The sequence below is a fragment of the Alnus glutinosa genome, chromosome 13, assembly GCF_958979055.1.
Source record: "Alnus glutinosa chromosome 13, dhAlnGlut1.1, whole genome shotgun sequence".
In the NCBI taxonomy this organism is placed as follows: Eukaryota; Viridiplantae; Streptophyta; class Magnoliopsida; order Fagales; family Betulaceae; genus Alnus; species Alnus glutinosa.
This window is the reverse complement of record NC_084898.1, coordinates 1,405,174-1,425,782: the sequence shown is the minus strand read 5'-3', so window position 1 is coordinate 1,425,782 and position 20,609 is coordinate 1,405,174. Positions and strand designations below refer to the sequence as shown.

General features: G+C 36.0%; 1 protein-coding gene and 1 pseudogene across 2 annotated transcripts; both read left to right on the top strand.

Annotated features, from left to right (window-relative positions):
• The first annotated feature begins 2,832 nt into the window (after positions 1-2,832).
• On the top strand, positions 2,833-7,886 carry LOC133853823 (auxin response factor 9-like). 2 transcript variants are annotated; one of them, XM_062289849.1, is made up of 14 exons: positions 2,833-3,348; positions 3,446-3,561; positions 3,924-4,019; positions 4,394-4,450; positions 4,542-4,694; positions 4,788-4,872; positions 5,067-5,157; positions 5,338-5,502; positions 5,611-5,724; positions 5,823-5,895; positions 5,979-6,132; positions 6,232-6,851; positions 6,977-7,152; positions 7,279-7,886. In XM_062289849.1, the coding sequence occupies exons 1-14, from the start codon at positions 3,297-3,299 to the stop codon at positions 7,415-7,417; spliced, it is 2,091 nt and encodes a 696-aa protein (XP_062145833.1). In that variant the 5' UTR covers positions 2,833-3,296; the 3' UTR covers positions 7,418-7,886. The 2 variants fall into 2 exon arrangements, with proteins under 2 accessions (XP_062145833.1, XP_062145832.1); XM_062289848.1 differs by having other exon boundaries at positions 2,834-3,348; positions 6,965-7,152.
• A 7,693-nt stretch (positions 7,887-15,579) lies between these two features.
• LOC133854531 (auxin response factor 9-like) lies at positions 15,580-19,972 on the top strand (annotated as a pseudogene).
• Positions 19,973-20,609: the final 637 nt, after the last annotated feature.

The following is a 20,609-nucleotide window of genomic DNA, read 5'->3' as shown; positions in this document are numbered from 1 at the left end:
TCTACAATTTTTTTGTTTGAATTGTAGTGTTCAAAAAAATAAACCCCACCAAGGACATTTCACAATTACATGTTCGATTACAAGAAATCTCGAATTATTGGGAATCTCATGAATTGATTATCAAAAGCTTTTATTTTGATTCGGAAACGACGCAATTATAAAAAGATCCGGCTGAAAATCCCGTAAAAATGAGAGGTGGTGGAAAAGTGAGAAAGATGATGAGACGATATGGTGAATAAATTTCTATTTTGTTTTCTCATAATAATAATAGAATATGTCATTTGTTTTGAAACGGCGTCAAATCTAGTTATACCTAAACATTTTCATAAGACTCTTTCTTAGCCCGACACGGTGTCATTTGGCTTAAAAATAGTAAAATTAAGTCTAAATTACTTGTTAGAAGAAAAAAAATTATCTAAACCACTTGTTATTTTTACAAGAAATTACCTATTATTATTATTATTGTTATATTTTTACAATACCTAAATCAAGTATATAATAAAAGACAAACTCCCCAATATTTCGAAAAAGGAAACTAAACCAAACGACACAGTTTCCAACGCCCTATAACCAAGCGAGGGGCCACAAGACTGAACCACGTGGGACCAGCGAGACCGCACGCAGATTAAAAGAGTCAGATCCAACGGTTCCACGTGTCCACTCGGGCCCCACATCCCAATGGCAAGCCACCGTAATTATCCTTAGTCTTGCAGGTCAAACTCAAATCATTAATTCCCACAAAAAAAGAAAAAACAAAAACAAACACTGCCGGGTCGGCTCGAGCCAACGCTGTTGCCTGCTTCGAAGCAGACAGCGACAGGGACGGCAGCTAACGGTAACGGAAATACACCACCTAACGGCTACCGTTACTCCCTCTCTCACGCATCCCAATGTTTCCGTACCACCAACAAATCATGTTAAAAAACACTCCCCGCCGTTATCACACGGCACACCCAGACGTAGTGCTTAGTCTCGCAGCTTTAGAATAAAGTATCAATTTTTTATGAACAATGGAGCAATTTAATTATTTAATTAGCATTTTACAATACAATGACGTCAAATATTTCGGGAGAATCTTTTATTAGACTATAATATAATATATCAAGATATTGTTCAATTCAAAATTTTAAATTAATAAATTTTGAGTTAAATAGTATTTTATTATGATTTAACAACAATATATATATTGTATTTTTTTAATGGTCCAAATTTAATTACAATTTTTTATTATTATTATTATTATTATTTTTATGAAAAACTTGAAATCAAATCTAAATCGTCGAAAAACTACAACACATATACTATAGTTTTTAATTTTTTTTACAGCATCTAAGCCAAATACATTATATTGATTAGTTATACTAACGATATCTTTTAATTACGTAATTTAATTACTTTTCACTCATATTTGTATATTCAATAATTTTCTTCTTACACGTGAATCTATCGTCATATCGATTATACTCTTCCTCGAGCATAAATTCTTCTACCAAGTATCATGCAATTGTCATTAATTGCTAAACGCTTGCAACTATACCACAAAACATGAACTTATTTTCATGGCGTTTTTTAAGGGATGATTACACAATAACAAACATGGTCATTCCATGATCACTTCCTCTATGAAATTATGGCATTGTTTGTTGTAGGGAATTTATGGTTTAGCTTGAGAGGCTATCACTCATATCGACATATCGTAGATTTTACATGGATAGAAGAGATTTCTGATGTTATCTCCGGTATTGTTTATAGTGAATTTAGTATCTCTACTTTCCGATTTCAGTTTTTCTGAGAATTATATAAATGTAATTTTTTATTTTTTATTTTTTTAAAAAAGAGAGAATAATCCTTCCAAACACTGATATTAGTTTTTCTTTAGAATTCCTACATTATTAAGTCGACTTTAATCGTGGTAATAACATATAAAGAATTTTTGGGAAGTCTACTTGCATTCATAAGCAATTCCTGCTGAATCATCAGCTTTGATATTAAAAGTAAGAAATTAACTCATTGCAGTCTTTTAAGAAATCATGATGGCTGCTAGGACTATTAAAATTTTGTTTTTTTACAAATTTTCTTATCAATTAACGTGTCGGTCCATAATTTGATTCTTATAAGCAGAAAAAAAAAACAATTAACTTGTTAACTTAATTAGTTAGTGGATATATTGCCAACCACATGGTCTTAATTATTTCACTAATTATAAACAGTCGACCTGCCACATCAATTTATAAAAAAAATTATAATAAAAGCTATAATACTCAAACATTTTTTCAAAAGATTTGGCTTAAGTGCGGTAAAAAAACAATGCAGCATGTATTGTTAGTGACGGATTTGGAGGGGGGTTATGTCCCGTGGCCCCTACCCATAATATCTTCTAATTTCGTTCCTGTGTGTTGTAGTTTTTCAACTATTTAAATGTAATTTCAATTTTTTCATAAACAAAAAAAGAGAAATTAAATCTGGACCATTAAAAAAACTGCAACACATAGGCTATTTTTTTTTTTAAAATGGACCTAAGCCAAATTATTTTATAAAATCATAGTTTAACATGTTAATCTCTATTATTTTGATAGTTTAAGGAAGTTTCTGTACTTTTAACTTGCAGAAGAAAAGGAATAAAGTGATGTTTCTTAGTATTTTGATAGAAAATGATATGTTTAATAGTTTAATTAATATTTTAACATTTTCCGTTGGATTCGTCGTTCCGTTTACCCGGGTCCCTCCGGTTAGATCATAACTACGGTTAATTAAGTTAGAGAGAGAGAGAGAGGGAGAGAGAGAGAGTTACAGTTAAAGCAAAGAAAGTCGCGTATAATAAGACGCGCGCAAAGCGGATTTGGGGATTCTTCGAAACGGCGTTTTGCAGAGTGTGTGTCCGAGTGTCGTAGAGAGAGAAACATAGAGAGAGAGAGAGAGTTTCTCTAGTGAGAGAAAGCGGCTTTGCGAGCTCACAAGGTGGTTCCGTAACGCTTCTGGGAGAGCCCAAAGGGTGGTTTTGCGTTACGCTTTCGAATCGATCCCAATCGTTACAGAGAGATAGAGAGCGAGAAAGTGTGACTCGGTGTAAAAGCGCAGGATTGGAACCGAAAAGCCGGAGCTTGAGGTGATAAAATCGTCTGAACGGCTTCGGGTTTGATTATAATTGGTGGGGAGTAATTTAGTGCTGATTATTGTGGGTGCTGTTTGTATATAATGAGGTGAGATACGGGGTTTTGGAGGGATTTTTATCATTTTACGTGAGGTTTTATTTTTGTTTTTTTTGGGGGAATTTCGGTGTTTTGACTCGGATTTCAATGATGGCAAATCGAAGCGGGTCGTTTTCGCAGTCAAATGTTTCGGCGGAAGGTGAAATGGCCGTTGGTTTTTGAAAATTTTCTTGGGTTTTCTTTCTTTTTCCGGGAAAATGTGAAAAAAATTGCCCTTTTTGGTTTGGTTTTCTTAGGTCGTGGAAGGGATGGGCTGTATGCGGAGCTATGGAAGGCTTGCGCGGGCCCACTCGTGGACGTGCCTCAGGTCGGCGAGAGGGTCTTCTACTTCCCTCAGGGGCACATGGAACAGGTAAGTGTGTTTGTATGTGTTAAATGCTATATCTTTGTGTTTCGGATCTTCGGTTCTGTTTGTTTCGGTGGAAAAGTGTTTCTCGAAAAAGATGGGGGGTTTTGGTTTTATGGGGGGATCCTTTTTGGGGTCTCGTATTTCCCGCAGGGGCACATGAACAACTGTGTGTGTGTTTAATGCTATCAGCTATATCTTTGTGTTTCGGATCTTAATTTCTGTTTATTTCGGTGGGAGGTGTTTTCCGGAAAAGTGTTTCTCGAGAAAGAAAGAGTGGGTTTCGTTTTTATGGCGTTTCCTGTTTTGGGAGTGTATTTTTTTTTGGTGTGAATTGAAAAAACTTGCTATTTTTGGGCTGTTTGCAGTTAGAGGCATCAACAAATCAGGAACTAAATCAGAGGATTCCACTGTTTCATCTTCCCTCGAAGATTCTTTGTAATGTTATTAACGTTGAGCTACTGGTATTTCTCTATTTGATTTTCTCTCTTCTTTTTTTTACCCTTATTTTTTTGGATTTTCTGTTTGGTCACTGAGAAAACGGGGGAAAGAAAATAACGGGTTGGTTTCCGGCGTGTTTCAATGTATGGGTTTTATTAAACATAATATAAACCCAGATCAGCTGGACCCATTAGTTGAGTTTGGCTCATTTGAATTGGATTTTAGTTTTATGGGTTCCCAAGTGATTGGAACTGAAGTTCCTAACACAATTTCTATTGTCTTTCTATTTTCTGCATTTTCTCAGCAGCCAAACGGAACATTGGAATAAATTGTAAAAATTGTCAGTTCGGGAAGAACTTTATTCATTTGTTTTTTTCTTTTTTGGTGTACTTTTTAGGCGGAACAAGAAACAGATGAGGTTTATGCACAAATCACTTTACAGCCAGAATTAGTTGTAAGAAGCAACATCTTTCAATGTTTGGTCAGCAATTTTTTTTTTTTGTTGCTTGACTGGAATGATTCTAATTGTGTTGAATCATTTTTAGCAAACTGAGCCTACAAGTCCTGATCCCTGCCCTCCTGAACATCCAAGACCAACGGTTCACTCGTTCTGCAAAGTTTTAACTGCCTCTGATACAAGTACCCATGGTGGGTTTTCCGTTCTCCGCAAACACGCCACTGAATGCCTTCCTCCACTGGTAATAATTTTCTTTGCATTACTACATTTGATTTTTCTTTCTTGGTTTCGATAATTCCATGTTATTGATTTCCATGTCTGGATTATAATTCAGGATATGACGCAGTCAACCCCGACCCAGGAATTGGTTGCTAAGGATCTTCATGGTTATGCATGGCATTTTAAGCATATTTTCAGAGGTTACTAATTTCATCTACTTATTACTCTTGTCCTTGTGATTTTGATTTGGTTCTATTGATCTCGGAAGAGATGGGGTTTAATCACTCATCATGAGTTGGTTAAATTAATTCGTAGTGTTAGACATGCTGTTTGAAAAATCAAACAAGATAATCTGTTTTCACTCATATTTCTTCTTTTGTGATTCAATGGACAGGTCAACCGCGGAGACACTTGCTTACGACAGGATGGAGTGTTTTTGTGACATCTAAGAGATTAGTTGCTGGGGATACCTTCGTATTTCTAAGGTATATGCCTTTTCTTTTTTTTTCTTTTCTTTTTCATCTTGTCGCATAATTTTATTTATTTTATATTTTTTTTTGAAGGTCTCAGTTTATTTATATTATTTCTGGTGCTTGCTAATCTTCTTGTTAGTTATATATTCCATTTGTAAAAAGCTTTAATTCATTAAGGAATTGCTTTTCTAGGGGAGAAAATGGGGAGTTGCGCGTAGGGGTGAGGCGCCTTACCCGTCAACAGAGCAGCATGCCATCGTCTGTGATTTCGAGTCAGAGCATGCACTTAGGAGTGCTTGCAACTGCATCTCATGCTGTTGCAACCCAAACTCTATTTATAGTCTATTATAAGCCAAGGTGTGATATGTTCCTTCTTTCAGACAAACTGGAAAAAGACCTTTTCTGTTGAATAATTATTGTAGGGTATCTTATCATTAATTTGTTTGCTTTGGTTAAAATGATCAGGACGAGCCAGTTCATAATAAGCTTGAACAAGTATTTGGAGGCTGTTAACAATAAGTTCGGAGTTGGCATGAGATTTAGGATGAGTTTTGAGGGGGAGGATTCTCCGGAGAGAAGGTAATAAAATCCTAGTACATAGGTGCTATTAGTTTGTTCGTTGTCCGAGTTTTCTTATAAAGATTCTCGACTTCTTGTTCCAAATCTTGATTGGTTAGGTTTTTGGGCACAATAGTTGGGGTTGAAGATGTTTCTCCTCACTGGTCAGGTTCAAGATGGCGATCACTAAAAGTAATTTCTTTATTCCCTTCTTCCTCATTGTTTCAAATTAATATGGCAATCAGATTTCATTATTGTTTTCTTCATTTTATTAGGTTCAATGGGATGATCCTGCATCAATTTCAAGACCTGATAGGGTTTCACCATGGGAGATAGAGCCCTTTGTGGCTTCTGTACCTGCAAGCCTGGCTCAATCTGCTGTGGCAAAGAACAAAAGGCCCCGAACACCCATTGAAATTCCAAATCTTGGTGAGATTTTTGTTTTTTTTCTTCTCACCCATTTACTTTTTGTATTAGATAAGCTGGTTACATTCTAAATTCCTCATCTTTCTTCTCTCTCTCGTATAGACAATACTACTTCCACTGGATCAACTCTTTGGAACCCTGGATTGTTGCAGTCCCATGAAATGACACAATTTATGGCTGAAGGCAACAGAAGTGAAAATCATATTATGTGGCATCCCAAGCATACAGATATTAATAGCAACAACAACAGCAACTCGATTTCAAGGCCTCAAATTGATGGGAGCTGGTTATCTTCTCCTCGTACATGTGTTACTCAGCATCTTTTTCAGGACATGGTGGACGATAGCAAAAGTGTCTCCGCTTGGGCTGCTCTCCCAAGCTATTCAACTCCACACTTGTCGAAGCTAGAGAATGACTCATTTCCTGACCCAGTTGAGAAAGCAAAGAAAGCTGACACTGCTACGAGTTACCGGTTGTTTGGTTTTGATCTAATTAATCACCCTACAAGCTCACCTAAAGTAGAGAAGGCAAATGCACAACCTATCAGTGTCTCTAATGGCTCCACTGAAAGACATGTCAGTACCCTGCCAGCAACTGATTCAGACCATAAGTCTGATCTATCGAGAGACTCTAAAGACACGCAAGTGGGACAGATGCAAGTACCTCCAAAAGAGATTCAGAGCAGGCAAAACTGCTTTGCTTCAACTAGAAGTCGCACCAAGGTGCTGAATGAGAAATATTTTGAAACTTAAATAAATCTATTCAAGAGTTTGTGGCCCCCTCTGCTAATTTCTGAAAATTTACTTTTTGTGTTTGTTCTTCAAAAATGCAAAAGGTTCAAATGCAGGGGGTTGCTGTTGGTCGGGCTGTGGACTTAACCATGTTGAGAGGATATGATCAGCTTATAGACGAACTTGAGGAGATGTTTGACATCAAGGGAGAGCTTCACCCTCGTGATAAGTGGGAAATTGTCTATACTGATGATGAAGGAGATATGATGCTTGTGGGCGACTATCCATGGCAGTAAGTTCTCTTTCAGTACTATCTATCACAAAATAGAATTTGCTTCTTACTGAAAACTGTTTGGAAGTTTCTATATGACATGTTCCTCAGTTTAGTGTTTTTTTCTTCTGTGTTATTGACTTGCAGAGAATTCTGTAACATGGTGAGAAGAATCTTCATATGTTCTAGTCAGGACGTGAAGAAGTTGAGCACAGGAAGCAAACTGCCTGGCTCTTCGACCGACGGTGAGGGCACGGTTATAAGTTCAGATTCAGCCGAAAACTGAAACACTCGACTGTCATTTTGTTCTGTTTATTTGTTTTTTTTTAAGGGTTTTCATTGTTGTTGTTTGTTTGTTGGGGGAGAAAGTTGGTCTATTTTTGTGGTAGGAAGATGTGTGAAGTTGGAGGGGGAAAGACATTGGGTAATTGATAGCTCGTTTTTTAGAGCTATAGCATCTTGAAACTCAAGAAAGCTCATTATGCAGTAGCGGGAGTTTAGGGAGTGTAGGCTTAGAATGTTGTGAATACTTATGGAAGTCTTGGTGGGTGGAAGTGGGGTTGCTGGTGAGTGGGACTGACACTCACCGTGATAGCAGGATGCTGAATAATTGGACGCAGGAGGAGGGGGAGTGGTGGGTAGGTGGGCGCTGGTTGGGTCTCTGTTTCTTGTGATTGTAAATACATGTGTTTTGGAACTAATCTTCCTCTTTAGCCACTGGAAATTGGCAAGGTCCTGTTACTCTTACTCTATCAGCTCTGTCTTTTTTTTGTTTTTTTTTTGTCCTTTCTTCTCTGAGCAAATGGTACAAGAAAACGCTGGAGCAAACAACACAACAGAAAAAAAAAAAATCAAATAAAAAAAGGATCGACAGAGGAAAAAGGCTGAGAACAGGGGATTACCTAAGGAAGGTTAAGGTCATCTAGTAAGATTATGCGTAGGTTAGTTTGCACTGTAATGAACTTTTCGAAATGATTCAAAATCCCGCGAGTTTTTGAGATAAACAGATTCAACTTCCAATTAATTATCTCAGATATTCGTATTAGTGAAATAAAGAAACAATTTTTAGGAAGTCACCCTAAAAAATGATGAGAAATGCTACATGTTTTATAACTCGAGCTTTACTAACTAATGTGGAGCTTATTCATTAGAGATGATCAAAACAATTAATAAAAAGAAATGTTACGGGTACGAATGAATAAACTTCACATTCTCTTAGTAAGACTTCTTTTATAAAAAATTAAGTATATGTAGCATTTCTCACGTAATAAAATAGCCTGATTGGGTGGTGACCTCTTGATTATTGGTTAGCCGGCTATCCTTCCTGTTGATCGTAGCGTGAAGGTGCGTCATTGTAGAGCTCTAATGAGCTGGACAGAACTTGTTCAGGAAATTGCTTTAGGACTCCCTGTTGGCCCAAGACCACCATTTCTACTTTCTGTTCTGCCCCTGTTCGGTTCATTTCATTTTTATGTCATGTTTCTGCATTAACCAGCGACCGTGTTTGCACTTCTAGCATTCATGGGTGGAAGTTCAAAGTGAAAAACAGAGAGATTAGCTGGTTAATACACACGAGAGTGAGCATTTATTACAATTTTTTTTTTTAAAAAAATAAAAATAAAATAAAAACATTATGCAGCAATTCAATCACTAAACAATGAAATTTATGTTACGCAGCAAACAATATGCAACATACTACTACAAGGATTGGGACCCCTACAATTTCAAAGATTCTAAAATTATGAAATTTAGGTCATTCATCGCATTGAACAGCTTGAGAAATGCCACTTGTTAAATAAATGGCATTTCTCAAGCCGTTCGATGCAAGGAACGTCTCGAATTTTGTAGTTTTAAAATTTGCAATTTTTTTTTTTTTTAAAAAAAAAAAAAAAATTGTAGGAAATCCTTCACCTACAAAATAAGTGGCATTCCTCAAGTCGTTCGATGCTAGGAATGTCCTGAATTTTGTAATTTTAGAATTTACAATTTCTTTGAAATTGTAGGAGATCCTTATCCTACAAGAAATAACCTAGTTTGCAAATGTATAGTTCATCACATTGAAATTTGCTTAACATAGTTTACTGTTAAATCACCACTTAACTATGGACTAAGAGTTTGAATTCGGGACATTTTTTCTAGTACTAGATTAAAGCACAACTTCTAACAAAAACTTAGGCTCAAAAGAAATAGTGAATTTAATCATTTAATTAAGAGAAATACTAGAAACCACAGTATTATCTCATAATGCTGATATGTCACTTCTAACCAACAATTCAATCAATCATTGTTAAAAAAAAATCCAAGAGTTGGTTGAGACTGTCATGTCAATATTGTGGAATAGTTATAAGATAAAAATGCAGTGTATAGCATTATCCTTTAATTAATATTATAACATTAATCATGCAATTTATTGTTCTTTAATTATATAATTTATTCAAGTTAATTCAAAGTGGAAAATTAATATGTTGCAGGTATCTGAGTCATGGTTTGTATTGTATGTGTTTCTTTTCTTAAGAGCATACGGACAAGATTTCCTTGACTTGTTTTAGCAGTATACAATCATGTCATTCACAAAGGATAGGAGGGGTAAAAGCAAAATATATTATTATTATAATAACAACTATATTATCTGAGTTATTGGGTAATGCTATTTAGTAAACTATTATATAATTTGGATGACATGATAGTGAAAATTAGTCTTAATTTAGATCAATAAGCTAAGACTCGTAAAAAGAAAAAATCAATGACTTATCGTATTACCGTCTACTAAATATATAGCATTTTCTTTTTTATGTTGTTATATAGTTAAAATCAAATTAATCTAGTCGTACTTTTTGAGATTAGTTTTCTAAACCCAATTCATAATCTAAGCAGTCTTCTAATTTAGAGATTATAGTTATTGGTGAATATTGATAATGTCATAATGAAATTGCTCAGTATGTGCTAAATTGATTTTAAAAATTATTTTCATATATAATTATTTTCTTTTTGTTGGGATGAATCCAATTTGGACAACCCTCGTATTCAAAGCGATGGGCCATAGGCCTACTTGAGGCGGTTTTCTCAATTTTCTCCCGAACTCAAATTTTTAAGTTAATATTTTTATGTTGTGAAGATTATTATAGATTAATATGATTGAATGAAAAAATATATATAAAAAAATATTTGTAATTTTCGTACGTGCCAATTAGAAGAAAAACGTTTTACGTCGAAACAAACAGGTCCTAAATTTAGCCCATTAACCTTGGGCATCAGGTCATGGGTCTTCTCATGGGCCTTGCTTATGCCAGCATCAGGTCCACAGAAGTTTTACATTTAACACATGGATATGTAGTTCTTCACGCGGCAGCATTTCTTTACAAGATTATCAAAATTAACGTGGTGGACACGATGAGGTATGAGAAGGGGAAAAACGATGCCCCCAATTCATTGCTATCCTTATCAACATATGAAATCTTGGTGGATTTTCTTTTCAATTTTGGGTCTTTTAAAATGTGAACAAATATAATTAAAGTGATATAGGACGGAATTTACTAATATTTTCGGTGAAAACAAAAATAGAAAAGATGTCAAAAATAATATTGAAGCAACACCGTTTGATTAGAAGTTTACATGTTCCCAGACAATGGAAGTACAAAAGGAAAGACTTGATCGTCAAGCCATGATTTTATTTTATTTTATTTCCTTATTTAGAATTAAGACTTTATTTTCTTTACTTACTAGGATTAGATTTGCTTTATTTATTTATTTTCCGTATTAGGATTAGATTTACTTTTACTACTAGAATAAGGTTTACTATTGTTACTAGAATAAGGGTCCGTTTGGGTTTGCGATTTCAAAAAGTGCGATTTAAAATAACGATTTTAAAATGTGCGATTTGAAAAAAGTGATTTTTAAAAACGCAGTTAAGCGTTTGGCAAAATCACAGTTTAGCCTTTAAAATTGCGAATTTACCTTTTAAAATTCTGCGTTTTCAAAAAAGCACCATCTTATCTGCGATTTGAAAAAGCAAATTTTCTGCGTTTTCAAATCGCAATTTTTAAAAACGCAGTTCCCAAACGATCTATGTTCTGCGATTTGGTTTAAAATCGCACTTATTGTCTACGAAATCGCAATCTCAAACGCACCCTAAGGTTTACTATTACTATTAGGATTAGAATTACTTTCTCTACAAGTATTTCTTTTCTATAAATAGGCTTGCTTATTATGTAAAACTCAATCAATTGAATTGTTATAAAATCAGAAAATTCTCTCTCAAATACTCCGCGGAGTTTTATATTTCTTTAGCCTACGGGCTTGTTTTTATCTTTTTGGGTAGAAGACGAAGGCGCTTCTCTTTGCAAAATCAAAGACACTGCTTTTTGATTAGTTACCTTAATCTTCCGCTACGTCATAAAGAATGATTAAGAGAGATAAGTCAAGCTCAGACATCTTTTAACAAACATACTACCTACTTACGATTGGAAAATAAATGTAATGATGTCAATGTTTTACTTTTCTTTTTTGGGATGAACATTTCTTTTTTAACAAACAAACTACGTACTTACAACAGAAAACAATATTTGTTTTTGGATGAACAATTATTGAATTAAAATAAACGACGTACAAAGAGGGAAACCATTAGCAAGGACCACCAAAGAACAAACACCCAAAAAAAAAGAAAACAACAAAGCAATACAAACAACCTAGCTGATTGTTCACTCAGGTTCAAGGAGAAGATTGCCAAAAAAAAAAAAAGAAGAGGAAGTTGCCAATTTCATCGGAAGCTATAAGATAAAAGCCAAGTCAGTTGCAGGTCCAGGTTCAGGTTTAGTTTCAAGTTCACTTAGCATCCACAAACAATCAGGGAAGTAAGGTCTAGGAGGGTGGACATTGAATTTGCATTGACTACATTCTAGGACCACATCATCTAAATCAATTAGACAGCCACGACATATGGGAGAGTCTTTAGTCTTCTGGACAAATGTGAGAGGGTGCGGGTGATATTCACTTGTGTAGGTACTTCCAATTGCCATGCATGGATAGTTCTCCAGAACACATTTAGGGTGAGCAGGGAAGTCGCATTCTTTACAGTAATAGAACCAGTGCGTCCGGTCTCTTTTTTCTTCGCAAATTAGACAATAATATTCTTCAGAATCATCTTCAGCAACGTAGGTTAGCTTGAGGAGATGTGTATCATATTTATGCTTCGATACTAGTGGAAGATTTGCACATCTAATTCTCAAGATGAAATCGCAACTGGTGCATATGAATACATACTTCTCGTTGTCCTTGGGACAAGCTTTGCATTTTCTATTCTTAAGGTCCAGAGCAAGGAAAAAGTGATGTTGATGACCTTTGTGTTTAAGCGTTTCCGAAATTGAACCGCATTGAACGTCAAAGAACCTCCAAAGTCAAACAAATTCAGGACAATTGTAGGTGAAGCCATGATGATGACGAGAACAAATATTGCAAAAGAACACCCCACTATTGGTAGGTGTCGTGGGAGGAGGGTGAGAGTGCAAAAGTAGAGAAGTCGGTATTACTCAATCGTTGTGGGAAGTTCAGCACATCGAGTATGGAGAAAGAATTGGCATTGAGCACAGCTGTAGAACAGGGCCGAAATTATGAAGTCCGTACACCCCTCACAAAGCTTACCATCCTTGACCTCATCATCGCAGAGGATTAACTTAAGTTGATGATCATCATGACTGAAATGTTTGATCTCCTCAGGGTGAGGTCCTTTGTCCTCTGCTTGATTAAGCGCCTTGATTATATCAGTTGAACGTCCAACGAAATTGTTGGGAACCGACTCACTAGTCGTAGGCGACTCCTCCTTGTACATATCCCAAGAAAGTCTTAGGCATTCCGTGTGGATGTGGTAACTACATTTCTCGCAATTGTAAGCTGCATACTTTGTATTTACCTTGTTGCCGCATATTCTACAGAACATGTTTTCACGCTTATTGATTTCATGAGGAGAATAGATGAGGTTGAGTAAGTGATTGTGTAGCACAATTTTAATGGTGCGTGGAATTTCAGCACATTTTTTGTGAACCAAGAGTTGGCAGATACTACATAGGTCGACGATGCCCTTGATTAAATTTCCTCTCCACAAGCTTCGCAATCGAACTGGACCCGCCACTTCCAAATGGGGAAGAATTCGTGTTTGTGACAGTCATTAGGATTAGTTGGCAAGCAATAATAATTAACACATTTGATGTTGAGTTGGAAATCACACGAATTACAAGTGTAAAATAAAGAGCGATCGTGAGATGTACAACAAGCATCACAACGTTCATTATACTTCCACTAGAGAGAAAGGGTATGGTCTGGGTGTAGAGGGTGATTTATCTCCTGAGATAGCTCGACACATGATTTGTGAATGATGAAGCCGCTGCATTCGGAGATGGAGCATTTGTAGGCGGGAGCACCCAATAGTACTGGTTCACCGCACACAAAGCAAACAACTTGGTTGTTGCCATCATTTAATTCCAACTTTTCTGTGAAGTCCAAGCAATGATTGTCGCTGTATGAAATGTATCTATGAACGGGGAGGTTACCACACTCTACGCAATTGTGGAGGGAACCCCATATTGGTTTGTTGCAATGCGAGCAATCAACTTTCTTCTCACCATCTTTTTTTGACTCTTCTTTGTATATCAAGTGGTGCTCAGTATACAACCAATTGTCATGACCGCAGTACTTCTCCATCTCTCTGAAGATATCTCTCATTGTCTGTGCTCTTACAACCGAGAGGGAGAGGGAGAGGTGGTTAGAAACTTAGAATTGAGAGAGCATGCAAGATAAAGATGATAGGTCCCAACTGAAAAATGTTTGATGAAATTATTAAAAGGTATATGGGCAATGAAAAAACCTGTATCCATACTTATCTTCCTTCCATCGATTCCAATAGTTTAGAATTTTGAGGGCAATTTTGGCCCCAAAAAAATGATCATCCTAACGTGACCAAAACGTACCATACACAAAAGTTACTAAACTTGGAATAAAGATATATCTTTATTATAAATAAAATAAAAAAGGCAAGTAAAGGTTGGCTTAGCTTGTACTCACTGAATACTTATTGATGACTTGGCTCCAACTCATCGAATTTCGTGTTAATTAATTATAAAAATAATATATTCTCCTTTATTAACACCAAAATCAAAAGTAAACCAAGGAAAAGCGATATTATACTTGTTAATCTACACAAAGAATATCGAATTTTAGTTTGAATGTAATTGCATGAGATAAAAGCAAGAGAATTGATGCAAATTAAGCAAGTGGACAAAGAAGAAAAGCCTACAAAACTTGCTTTTAGTATCCCCAAACATATTTTTGGGGCTAATCTAAATATTTAAAACTTTTTAATTAAAATATTATAGATTAATCTGTATATCAATACGTAGATTGTTAATGAACTCACGAGACATCTTTAATCTTCCTCAATATTAATCAAAAGCTTGCAACTTGACTTTTTAAAATGCAAAATCATCTTATAATTAATATAAGAATTAAACATATATATTAGTGAAGATCGGTGATTATTACATGAATCTATATTAATTAATTCCAATTAGAGATCACTAGCTGAAGTCAAATTCTGACTCATGAGCTAGGCATGCTGTGTTGTTGTGAGACTGAACAACTTTGTATATAAGTTTCATTTTTTGATTATTAGAAGTATTATTTAATAGGTTCCCTTTACGGACCTGCCCGATTTGTCCTTTTAGTATTTTGTTACTTGCTAGTTGGTTCACATCAAATTCTGTGTTCTCTTAACGCTATTTTCATAACGATATTCTCCTTATGAACGTACACCAAATGTTGCCAAATTTATTCTAGACTTACTTTTTTTTTTTTTTTTTTTTATTGTACACAAATTAAGAATATCGAATTTTAGTTTGAGTATAAAGTGGAGTAATATTGCAGCATGTGATAAAAAGCAAGAGAAATGATGCGGGGTTTTCAACCATGTCAACTTTTTCTTTTTCCATTTTCTTTAATTTGCGTCTTAAAATCCCATTAATTCCCACCCATCCAATCTCGTATGCAACTGATAATATAATGTTTACATATTACCTTAACGTTACTGCAGCTGGTTGAGCTCCGGTCCATGTCAAGTCCCGTTGGCCCTCGGGTCCAACAAGGCCTGTTTACTTTTCGGGCTGGTCCGTAACCACCAATGCCGCGAAATTATAACTAGCCTCTTATTTTTTAGGGGAATTTTTGACCGGTTGCCCCCTGTCTGTCGGGGTGCATTATGACAAACAGTAGGACCACTCTAACAATGACTATAAAGGAAAATCTTCACCTTTTTGGGACTAATATAAATATCATATTCTTGGAACTAATGTAAATATTTAAAACTTTTAAATTATTTTTTTGAATTTGTCAAAAGTAAAAAATTATTTTTGTCTTGTTGCGAGTTGCGATCATGAGTCAAGTTATGTGCAGGTGAGGATTAAAATGGGAATGCCTCCTCTATTCTTGCTTGTAGAAACGGTCCATCTATTAAGATTATGCGCAGGTTAGTTTGCAGTACTGTAATGAACTTTGCGAAATGATTCAAAATCCGGCGAGTTTTTGAGATAAACAGATTCAACTTCCAATTAATTATCTCAGATATTCTTATTAGTTAAATAAGAAACAATTTATAGGAAGTCACCCTAAAAAAAAATGATATTGTTACGACTCTCCACAACAACTACATATGTAATTGAAATCAGAAATGTCCCTGTTCGGCTCAGAGTTGGTTGTGATTGCCACGTCAATATTGTAGAATAGTTATAAGATAAAAAAATGTGGTGTATATCATCATCCTTTAATTAATATTATAACATTTATCATGTAATTTATTAATTGTTCTTTAATTATATAATTTATTCAAGTTAATTCAAATTGGAAAATTAATATGTTATCGGAGTCATGGTTTGTGTTGTGTGTATTTCTTTTCTTAAGAGCATACGGACAAGATTTCCTTGACTTTGTCTTGACTTGTTTGGATTCATCGAATTCTTTGCCTATGGCTTTCGTACTTTTACAATTAATTTCATGATTGTATTGCAATGACAACTATGAGAAAGAGGGAGGGATTAAACATGCTCAATTGGTTTTGTTTTTTTGTTTTTTTTTTTAACAGGAAATTTTTTGTAGTCTTTTCTATAGTACGTACTTGAGCCGAATCCAATTCGGACAACTCTACGTAAAGGTTACGAGCCAGATTGAAATTTCTTCTTATTTGGTTGCCATAATTTTTCTATGAAATTGGAACAACTTAAGAGAAGGGGTTGTCACCGTGGGGCCAGGTGAGTCTCACATTCTAGGTTGCTGTCGTTGCCCGAGGTAGGTGGGCCTCATAAACCCATCTCTCTTAGAGTGCTCAAATTTCTTAAAAATTCTAGCAGCCTAATAATACGAGATACTCTTCATGCAAGGCTTACCTACTCTGAACAACTTACGATGTGGGGCCACTTGCTGGGGACATGTGAGCTCTATAACACCTGCTTTATGAGACTACCTGAATTATATGCAGTTCGTACAATCAATTAGAGGAGATCCCAATCCAAAAGAATTAATCATTGTTGAGAGTTCCAAATGCTTAGACTCATGCATAGTCCAGTTCTACCAAATATACATTTTTTAACGAAAAATATTTTACGTCGAAATATAAAACTTTAATGCTACAACAGAAAACATTTTTTTTTTTTTTTTAAAAATTTTTTGGATGAACAATTATTGAATTAAAATAAACAACATACAATTACAAAGAGGGAAACAAACACCCAAAAAAAAAAAAAAAAAAAAAAAAAACAAATTGCGTTCTTACGGAATCTATGTGTACTTTTTGATTCCAAATTAATAGATCCCGTAAGAGAGTACTGTTCTTTTTTGGTGTACTTTTTAGGCGGAACAAGAAACAGATGAGGTTCATGCACAAATCACTTTACAGCCAGAATTAGTTGTAAGAAGCAACATCTTTCAATGTTTGGTCGCAATGTTTTTTTTTTGCTTGACTGGAATGATTCTAATTGTGTTGAATTATTTTTAGCAAACTGAGCCTACAAGTCCGGATCCCTGCCCTCCTGAACATCCAAGAACAACAGTTCACTCGTTCTGCAAAGTTTTAACTGCCTCTGATACGAGTCCCCATGGTGGGTTTTCCGTTCTCCGCAAGCACGCCACTGAATGCCTTCCTCCACTGGTAATAATTTTCTTTGCATTACTACATTTGATTTTTCTTTCTTGGTTTCGATAATTCCATGTTATTGATTTCCATGTCTGGATTATAATTCAGGATATGACGCAGTCAACCCCGACCCAGGAATTGGTTGCTAAGGATCTTCATGGTTATGCATGGCATTTTAAGCATATTTTTAGATCGAGGTTACTAATTTCATCTACTTATTACTCTTGTCCTTGTGATTTTGATTTGGTTCTATTGATCTCGGAAGAGATGGGGTTTATTCACTCATCATGAGTTTGTTAAATTAATTCATAGTGTTAGACGTACATGCTGTTTGAAAAATCAAACAAGAGAATCTGTTGTCACTCATATTTCTTCTTTTGTGATTCAATGGACAGGTCAACCGCGGAGACACTTGCTTACGACAGGATGGAGTGTTTTTGTGACATGTAAGAGATTAGTTGCAGGGGATACCTTTGTATTTCTGAGGTATATGCCTTTCTTATTTATTTTATTTTATTTTTATTGAAGGTCTCATTTTATTTATATTATTTCTGGTGCTTGCTAATATTCTTGTTAGTTATATATTCCATTTCTAAAAAGCTTTAATTCATTAAGGAATTGCTTTTCTAGGGCAGAAAATGGGGAGTTGCGCGTAGGGGTGAGGCGCCTTGCCCGTCAACAGAGCAGCATGCCATCATCTGTGATTTCGAGTCAGAGCATGCACTTAGGAGTGCTTGCAACTGCATCTTATGCTGTTGCAACCCAAACTCTATTTATAGTCTATTATAAGCCAAGGTGTGATATGTTCCTTCTTTCAGACAAACTGGAAAAAGACTTTTTCTGTTGAATAATTATTGTAGGGTATCTTATCATTAATTTGTTTGCTTTGGTTAAAATGATCAGGACGAGCCAGTTCATAGTAAGCTTGAATAAGTATTTGGAGGCTGTTAACAATAAGTTCGGAGTTGGCATGAGATTTAGGATGAGTTTTGAGGGGGAGGATTCTCCGGAGAGAAGGTAATAAAATCCTAGTACATAGTTGCTATTAGTTTGTTCGTTGTCCGAGTTTTCTTATAAAGATTCTCGACTTCTTGTTCCAAATTTTGATTGGTTAGGTTTTTGGGCACAATAGTTGGGGTTGAAGATGTTTCTCCTCACTGGTCAGGTTCAAGATGGCGATCACTAAAAGTAATTTCTTTATTCCCTTCTTCCTCATTGTTTCAAATTAATATGGCAATCAGATTTCATTATTGTTTTCTTCATTTTATTAGGTTCAATGGGATGATCCTGCATCAATTTCAAGACCTGATAGGGTTTCACCATGGGAGATAGAGCCCTTTGTGGCTTCTGTACCTGCAAGCCTGGCTCAATCTGCTGTGGCAAAGAACAAAAGGCCCCGAACACCCATTGAAATTCCAAATCTTGGTGAGATTTTTGTTTTTTTTATTCTCACCCATTTACTTTTTGTATTAGATAATCTTGGAACCCTGGATTGACGCAGTCCCATGAAATGACACAATTTATGGCTGAAGGCAACAGAAGTGAAAATCATATTATGTGGCATCCCAAGCAGACAGATATTAATAGCAACAACAGCAGCAACTCGATTTCAAGGCCTCAAATTGATGGGAGCTGGTTATCTTCTCCTCGTACATGTGTTACTCAGCATCTTTTTCAGGACATGGTGGACGATAGCAAAAGTGTCTCCGCTTGGGCTGCTCTCCCAAGCTATTCAACTCCACACTTGTCGAAGCTAGAGAATGACTCATTTCCTGACCCAGTTGAGAAAGCAAAGAAAGCTGACACTGCTACGAGTTACCGGTTGTTTGGTTTTGATCTAATTAACCACCCTACAAGCTCACCTACAGTAGAGAAGGCAAATGCACAACCTATCAGTGTCTCTAATGGCTCCACTGAAAGACATGTCAGTACCCTGCCAGCAACTGATTCAGACCATAAGTCTGATCTATCGAGAGACTCTAAAGACACGCAAGTGGGACAGATGCAAGTACCTCCAAAAGAGATTCAGAGCAGGCAAAACTGCTTTGCTTCAACTAGAAGTCGCACCAAGGTGCTGAATGAGAAATATTTTGAAACTAAAACAAATCTATTCAAGAGTTTGTGGCCCCCTCTGCTAATTTCTGAAAATTTACTTTTTGTGTTTGTTCTTAAAAAATGCAAAAGGTTCAAATGCAGGGGGTTGCTGTTGGTCGGGCTGTGGACTTAACCATGTTGAGAGGATATGATCAGCTTATAGACGAAATTGAGGAGATGTTTGACGTCAAGGGAGAGCTTCACCCTCGTGATAAGTGGGAAATCGTCTATACTGATGATGAAAGAGATATGATGCTTGTGGGCGACTATCCATGGCAGTAAGTTCTCTTTCAGTACTATCTATCACAAAATAGAATTTGCTTGTTACTGAAAACTGTTTGGAAGTTTCTATATGACATGTTCCTCAGCTTACTGTTTTTCTTCTTCTGTGTTATTGACTTGCAGGGAATTCTGTAACATGGTGAGAAGAATCTTCATATGTTCTAGTCAGGATGTGAAGAAGTTGAGCACAGGAAGCAAACTGCCTGGCTCTTCGACTGACGGTGAAGGCACGGTTATAAGCTCAAATTCAGCCGAGCACTGAAACACTCAACTGTCATTTTGTTCTGTTTATTTTATTTTATTTTATTTTATGGGTTTTCATTGTTGTTGTTTGTTTGTTGGGGGAGAAAGTGGGTCTATTTTTGTGGTAGGAAGATGTGTGAAGTTGGAGGGAGAAAGACATTGGGTAATTGATAGCTCGTTTTTTAGAGCTATAGCATCTTGAAACTCAAGAAAGCTCATTATGCAGTAGTGGGAGTTTAGGGAGTGTAGGCTTAGAATGTCGTGAATACTTATGGCAGTGTTGGTGGGATGGAAGTTGGGTTGCTGGTGAGTGGGACTGACACTCACCGTGATAGAGGGAGGGATTAAACATGGACAATTGGTATTTTTTTTTTTTTTTTTTTGACAGGAAATTTTTTGTAGTCTTTTCTATAATACCGAAGTTGAAACCAATTCGGACAACTCTACCTAAGGGTTGTGGGGCCGGATTGAGATTTCTTCTTATGTGGTTGCAATAATTTTTCTCTGAAATTCGGACAGCTTAAGAGAGGGGTATGGGACTAGGTGAATCTTGCATCCTAGGTTGCCGTCGTTGCCCGAGGTAAGTGGGCCTCGTAAGCCCATCTCTCTTAAATTGCTTGAATTTTTTAGAAATGTGAGGGATGGAAGTCCATATTCACGAGTTACCCTTATTGATATGTTAAATCAGCAA

Excerpts from the sequence above, each read along its gene's own strand:
- LOC133853823 (XM_062289848.1), top strand. The coding sequence starts at position 3,297 with ATGATGGCAAATCGAAGCGGGTCGTTTTCGCAGTCAAATGTTTCGGCG. Across the intron at positions 5,158-5,337 it reads GATACCTTCGTATTTCTAAG|GGGAGAAAATGGGGAGTTGC; the intron begins GTATATGCCTTT and ends TTGCTTTTCTAG. Across the intron at positions 6,852-6,964 it reads CAACTAGAAGTCGCACCAAG|GTTCAAATGCAGGGGGTTGC; the intron begins GTGCTGAATGAG and ends AAAATGCAAAAG.